Raw genomic sequence first — 7500 nt, 5'->3', positions numbered from 1 at the left:
GATTGTTTTGTGATATTTGTTCACCTTGCCGCTTTTATATATTCATATGCTTACAAGTATAAATGAAGATATCTTTAAAAACGTCCACAAGTTTTTCGAGTCCGTGACGGACAAGCCAGTCTTTAACGAAGGCCTCGTCTTTTCCGATAAACTCTTCCATGTTAATTCGAAAACTTGGTGTGAAATGCCCGGGGGTCGCCCCGGGGTAGGCTAATGCCCAGCCCCCGGTCCGCGATAAAATTGCGAATGCCCCACCCCGGGGACTGACAACTTGAGCAAATGCCCCGCGGTTGCCCGGGGGGGAGATGGGCACCACTGGAATTGATTGATGCATAAGAATAAACAGCCAGGGAGCTCCGCTATTAGGCTTGGCTAAATCTATATATTACCAGAATCTCAATCCCGGGAGGTTCAAATTGCGTAAAACATTGGGTTAGCCGATTAGGTATATTCTAGTCGCTCACCTAACTTCTTTTCCAGAGAAAGACGCAACCTTTGTTGAAAGAAAAACTCAGACTAAAGGAGCTGCAGGGTACGAGTTGTTCAATCACCCAGGATGGTTTATGTGTCACGACACAACAAGCAAATTGGGTCTTGTGGCGAAGAAACTCGAGATTGCTAGCAAGGAGTTTCTTGAAGGATGTTTGTACATGGCAGTGCAAGTGAAAACAAATCCAACGAAGAAAACTACTGCAAATGAAGCACCTACTGCGAGAGCAACCGTTCAAGAGATTACCGGCGATATTTCAAACGCCGTTTCCACGGAAAATCTACCGAAAGTCAATCAGTCCAAAAACGGCAATGATAGTGAAGTCGTTAATAGTAACGATCAACAAAATTTCACAAATGTTAACAATACACTAACTAATCTGCAACAGCTTGAGGCATTAACAGATTCCACCTCTGGAAAACACCGTGACAACGCTAAACTAAAAGATACTTTGTCGGTAAATAAAACGGCTGGCAGTTCCTCAAACCAAACGGCGGCGACACAGTTATCGCACGGGAAGAAAAAGGTAAACATCACGCAAGTCGCAAATGCGTCACAAAACGCACTGAAGGTGAATATGAATCTGCTGAACAACACCAATATAATGGCTTCCCGTGCCGAAAAAAAGCTAGTTAATCAGAGTGACAATCTGCCAATCGGCTTGTCAAAATCAAACAGTCCGGACTCTGAGCCCGCAAATGCAACATCAGCAGCGCATCACATTCAAAGTACTTTACAGGACGCCTTCACAGCTGCCAAGCAACAAGCAATAAACATGAACTTAACATCAGCCAATGTAATGGGAGTTGTTGCAGGAAAAGTAAACTATTTACCGCAAACAGGTTCCACCTCTGCGTTAAAGCAACACCAAAATCCTGTCAATTTGCCCACTACACCAACACAAGCGGTATATGGGTATGGACCAGATCAAATAAATGAGAATTTTAAGTTTCTGAATAGGGCGAATCAAGGAAACAAATTTCAGCCAATGACGAATGGCGGCCGTGGACCTACACAGCCAGCAATTCCTGGAGGACAACTTGCTCAGATAAGAGCAAAAGCCGCGGCATTGGTTGACACTGCATTCAAAAACCAACAACACCAAGCAAGAATTCCCGCAATGGGACAACAAAGACCAAAAGATGTCAGCTTGATTTATGGACAACGACAGCAGGTTAACCTCCCATTAACTTACTTCAAACAACTAATGAGCCCGCCAAAAAGCCTCCGCGCTCCAAATTATATAACTGCACCAGCGCATGCCTCTCAAGCGAGACCGCTGATAAGCCCCGGCAGCGTTTTAATTACAGCTCCACAGCCGCAGTTCGGGTACAAACAGACGCCGCTGACCAATAGCGGTTTCAAATTCCCACTAAACAACTGGGCAGGAATGGCATCAGCCGGGAGACAGAATTTCTTTGGAGGCAGCCAAGCATTAAAAAACTTTCGACCAACCCGTCCATTTGAGGAAAAAGCTAACTCTAAGCTGGAGGATGACATGTCTAACAAGCAACCGGACAAAAATGGTAAGAACGAAAAGTGAGAAAGAATGCTTGCAAGAACCAAATGCTAGAAATGATAAATAAGATCAAAAAAAGTATCAAGCGTTAAATGCGCATATTCCGATATGAAAATTAACAGAACTTGCAAGATACCTTTCTTGGACATTGTGACATGTATTGCGAGTAGTTAAATCGTGGATCTGGGGAAGGGGGCGAGGGCGAAAGAGACAAAGAAGGGGGGAGGGGGGTTGGGGGTGTGTGTTTTCCTTGTTCTGCAGATTCGAGGAAAGGAAAAAGTAATCATTTGCTGTGCTAAAAACCATGCACCACAAAAATACAAAACAAAAATACTGCGATAAACTTGAGCCTCGTCAGATTGCCGCCATCAATCATAAAATATTTTATAACATTTATTTCTTCTTCCAGACAAGTGCATCAGCCTTAAGTTCATCAACAAAATTCGTAAACCGATCAAACTGGTATCGAGCATGAAACTTGGAGGTTATCTTATCACTGCTGAAACATTTAAACTTAAGACAATTTTCAAACACCCTCGAAAACACCACCACGTGATATTCTACGCTCGTGACGCAGACGATATCGACAATGAGGTGTTACTCAACAATAATAACGCAATCGCTGTCACGCCAGGAGGATGTGACTTGCCGTTTAGGAGTGTGCTATTGTCACATCATGGACAGATTCCAAATGCTGGTATGTAATGAAAATACTCATTTGATTTATCTTTCAAACAGGCGCACACAATTAAATCCCCGATTTTACACTTACATCAACAATGGTGTATAACGAGATTTCTTGTTTACAAACATTGACGTCACATTTCTTTTGATATTAAAATTTGATAATCACGGAACAAAAAAGGTTATTGTTTCAACAGCCAACTAGCTTCTGGTTGGCATATTAATAACAATGGCTGACGTAACGAGAAACATAGCTTTGTGTTTGTATCTTCACACCACAGGCGAGAAATCCGGTTTACCATAATTGGAGCGAAATGTCCAAAGCGTACTGGGTTTAAACAAAGAATCATAAGCAGATATTAAACACACCGGAATGTACAATGCACGTTGTTAACTAGACTTATTACCTTGAGGCGTTCTCCGTGCCTTTGCTCCGTATAAAGGGGTCTCTAAAGCATGACAACGCCCCAAGAAAACTCGGAGAAAGGATAGGAAAGGAACTTTATTTAAGTGTCTAGTCGTTCTAGCGCTGGAGCGCTGATTGGGGACACTGTAAACTGAAATCAACAAATCAACGCAAATCAATGTTGGTTTTTGAGAAGAGGGGAAAACCGGAGTACCCGGAGAAAACCTCTCGGTGCAGAGTAGAGAACAAACAAACTCAATCCACATATGACACCGAGTCTGGGAATCGAACCCAAGCCACATTGGTGGCTGCGCCATCCCTGTACCCCAGAAGCTGATAAAACTAATTATCTTTGCAGAAATAGAACGACTTCGCGAAAAGGACGAGTATACAGCTTCCATGGAAGCAGCCAAGAAGACTAAGCACGGAAGAGAAGACGAGAACTTGTCGCAGTGGACAGCATTTGAGGCTTGTGCAGCATCGTGTGGAAGAAGCGTGCAGACCAGGACACGCATGTGTAAACCGGGTCACGTGTGCAAGGGATCCACAATTCAGAGCAGAATCTGTATACAAACACCGTGCCCAAGTAAGATTCTAAGCTTAAGACGCGCACTTGAGATAAACTGCAAAATAGTGAGTACAGCGCTGAGCAAAGTAGTGCGATGAAAGGGAGTTTAAAGGCTCCCGCAAACGAGGAAACATTGTTGCGGAAACATCGTTTCCCGAAATGTTTCTTCGGCGCCCAAACAAGGAAACATTTGCTGAGAAAGAAACATGTTTCTGAAGAAATTAACAAACCTTATTTCTTCCCAGGAAGCAAATTCTGCTTTCTTAACAAACGTTTCCTGGGGGCCGAAAACGGGGAAACATTTGCTTGCGCAACAATGTTTCGGATTGTTTCCTCGTATGCGGTCGCCTAAGCAACGACGACGCTTACAGCAACAGCAACGTCACAAAAGATGAATATCATTAGTTAAGAGTGGAAAGACAATCGTCTACACATGCGACACGCATTTTAGTACATTTCGTTGACGTAAGCTACTCTGAAAACAATCACGTGAAATCATCAAAGTTAAGGTTTTGACAACAACGTGGGCATACAACGAACCGTTTAATTTTCTATCTTTACTTTAAAATAGTTCGTGCCATAGTATGTCGGTATTGTACAAAGTGCCTACGATGGATTAATCGCGAAACACTTATAATAGCCCTAAGTGATGTTTTCGTCGGCATTGCGGTTATCCTCTCTTGCTCCAAGAAAATCCCCAAAGAGAGAAAGGAACATACACCTTATTCCAAAATGGCCGCCATTTAAGTATCCTTTTGTTTGCTTGCAAATTAGCCCTTTTTGCCTCTTTCTTAAGGTGATTGAACACAGTTTTTAATACCTATGCTTCATTTACCTTTGTCTCTAAAACCCTTGATCCTTTGGTCGCCAAAAATGGTAGCAAACAAGTTAACAACACGAACTTCGGTTTTTTGATAGTTGAGCTGACGTATATGCCATTGCCATGGCAATATGAATAAATCTAAACAGGCCTCTAAATCGGTTTTGTTTATTTTCCGAAAACCTAGTCGTTAGATTTTCTTTATAATTTGCATTCAACAAGCTTGTAACGATGCTCACAAGTTAACACTACTTTAATAATAATTTGACAGAGAGATCTTTAATTATCCCTGGAATAGCTAGAATTTCTTCGTTAAAGTTCAATTTTTTTTCAATACTCCAGTTACTTATTTCTTAAAGTATTTTCGAGCCAAATTTCGTTAAATTCTAACGAGTGGTCAATCGCAATCTTTTAACTTACTACGCATGCGCTGCATTTAACTGGGTTCTTTCGATAACATGAGGCAAGAAATATAAGTGATAGAAACCGACGTTTCGGTGCATCTTTTGCCATTATCAAGGTTACATAAGGATAAAATGCGGTTTGCGAAAGGCTAAGTTGAAGCGAATTTGCACAAAAGAGTACCAAGCTAATTACATGAATACTTTAGCACGAAGAAAATCCGACTGTACATTCAATGCTGGTTTAAGGTCTTGAATACACAGCATTTCATTAACAAGGTAGTCAAATTTGTTCGTGCATTTCTTGATTACATTGAAGCGTGCTAAGAAATTGTTCGGAACAGCAGTGTTATGTTCTTTGCAATTAATGATTATTCACCGAAACGTCGGTTTCTAGATCTATCACTTATATTTCTTGTCTCACGTATTTCCAAATCGTTTCTTGTAAGTCTTTCGATAACAAAGAAAAATCTGCGAATTGCGGAGTTCTTTGCATCGTTACGTTAAAGTTTTCTAACATACATTTCTCATAAAAGACTAAAACCATCAAAACACTTTGTTCAATTATGAGGAAACATAGTACAGATAGCGGAAGCATTGAGCAAATAAAATGATTACTGTATTGATGACACGTTTATTTTTTGCAATCCTTGCGCGCGCGCTGCATTAGGGAGCTTAAGCACGCGCGTCCTTGAGACGCGGACGGCAACGGGAAGGGAGCATTTCGCGTGCCAGGACAGTGGTGTCTCCCACTGTCATCTCTAAAGGGCAAAAGATACTCAGCAATGTAAATGTGGTTGTATAAAGACAAGTTAAAAGTGAAAACAACTCACTTCCGGTTGCCGTTCGCGTCTCAAAAACGCGCGTGCTTAAACCTTTGCGTTAGCAAGAGCGCGCGCGAAAACTGTGTTAAGGTGGCCGAACACGATCTCTCTGTCAAATTATTACTAAAATAGTGTTAACTTGTGAGCATCGTTACAAGCTTGTTGTATGCAAATTATACTGAAAGAAAATCCAACGACCAGATTTTCTGAAAATAAACAAAACCGCTTTTAAAGCTCCTTTTACATTTATTTATGTTATCATGACAACGGCATATACTTCAGCTTAACTATCAAAAAACCGAAGTTCATGTTGTTAACTTGCGTGCTACCACTGGACGAAAGATTGCACCTAAGTAGGTATATCTTTGCATCAAATTTGCACTGTGCAAATTGGTGTGAATCCGTGTTTTCGTCCACTGTACCATTTTTGGCGACCAAAGGATCAAGTGTTTTAGAGACAAAGGTAAATAAAGCATAGGTATCAAAAAATGTGTTCAGCCACCTTAAACTTAAATTCAAAAGGATATTTAACCTTGAACGAGGCAACAAGGGCCAATTTTTAAAATTATTGCTTTCAATAAAAAAAATTATGTTTGGTATTATTAATAACGATTCTAAATTCTGTTTAGCCCTCAATCATTTAGTCATTATAGGAAAGTATTTTCTTTACGTAAAAGCTCTTAACAGTAAATTTTACATCTTTAATGAATTTGTTTCCCTAGCTCGTGATAAGATTAGGCTAGAAAAATATATTTCTTGTACGACCACAACAAAATGGTCTGTCTCTTTTAAATACGGAATGAAACTCTGTTGTACTCACAAAAATTTGGTTTTATCAACGGAGTTGATAATGTAAATTGGCCACCGTACAGAGATTCTAAAAGCTGACGTTTCGAGCGTTAGCCCTTCGTCAGAGCGAATCGAGGGATTATGGGTTACGTGTAGTTTTTATAGTAGAGAAGGAGCTACGCTATTGGTGGTAACATGGCAACGTGAAAAATAGGAATATATTAGTTAAATGAAAAGCGTTCGTTGATACCGTGAGGATTAAGGGTGCCGATTTGAAAGATGAATTTTTGTTCCAGATTCTTGCGGCTTTCCGTCGTACCTAGATGTAGGGAAAGGCCGCAGATAGCCATGTGGTTTTTGGAGTGGTTAGGCAGATTAAAATGGCGAGCGACTGGCTTAGATGCATCCCTGTCATTCTTCTCAACATCGCGAAGGTGTTCGCGGAATCGGTCACCTAGTCGTCTACCTGTCTCACCGATGTATAATTTATTGCATAACGTACAGGTTATGAAATAAATGACATTTGCGGAGGTACATGTGAAACGATCGGTGATCTTAACAGATCGCTTAGGTCCCGATATCTTGCTAGTGTTGACAATGAAAGGACAAGTTTTGCATCGTGAGCGGGCGCATTTGAAAGTGCCGGGTTGCTCGTTAGTTTTGAGCGCGCTTCTAACTAAAAAGTTGCCTACGTTTTTGTCGCGAGCAACCCGGCACTTTCAAATGCGCCCGCTCACGATGCAAAACTTGTCCTTTCATTGTCAACACTAGCAAGATATCGGGACCTAAGCGATCTGTTAAGATCACCGATCGTTTCACATGTACCTCCGCAAATGTCATTTATTGCATAACCTGTACGTTATGCAATAAATTATACATCGGTGAGACAGGTAGACGACTAGGTGACCGATTCCGCGAACACCTTCGCGATGTTGAGAAGAATGACAGGGATGCATCTAAGCCAGTCGCTCGCCATTTTAATCTGCCTAACCACTCCAA

At 41.2% G+C, this 7500-nt stretch overlaps 1 protein-coding gene across 1 annotated transcript in view; it reads left to right on the top strand.

Annotated features, from left to right (window-relative positions):
- The window catches only part of LOC137975796 (uncharacterized), an 18456-nt gene that overhangs the window by 5954 nt on the left and 5002 nt on the right, over positions 1-7500 (top strand). The window contains exons 3-5 of the mRNA XM_068822990.1: positions 481-2016; positions 2419-2706; positions 3458-3685. Of these exons, the coding sequence (XP_068679091.1) occupies positions 481-2016; positions 2419-2706; positions 3458-3685 (2052 nt within the window). The remainder of the gene's footprint in view (positions 1-480; positions 2017-2418; positions 2707-3457; positions 3686-7500) is intronic.

This window comes from Montipora foliosa, chromosome 11, assembly GCF_036669935.1.
Source record: "Montipora foliosa isolate CH-2021 chromosome 11, ASM3666993v2, whole genome shotgun sequence".
Lineage (NCBI taxonomy): Eukaryota > Metazoa > Cnidaria > Anthozoa > Scleractinia > Acroporidae > Montipora > Montipora foliosa.
Note: the sequence above shows the minus strand (reverse complement) of the source record. Positions and strands in the feature narration are given on the sequence as shown.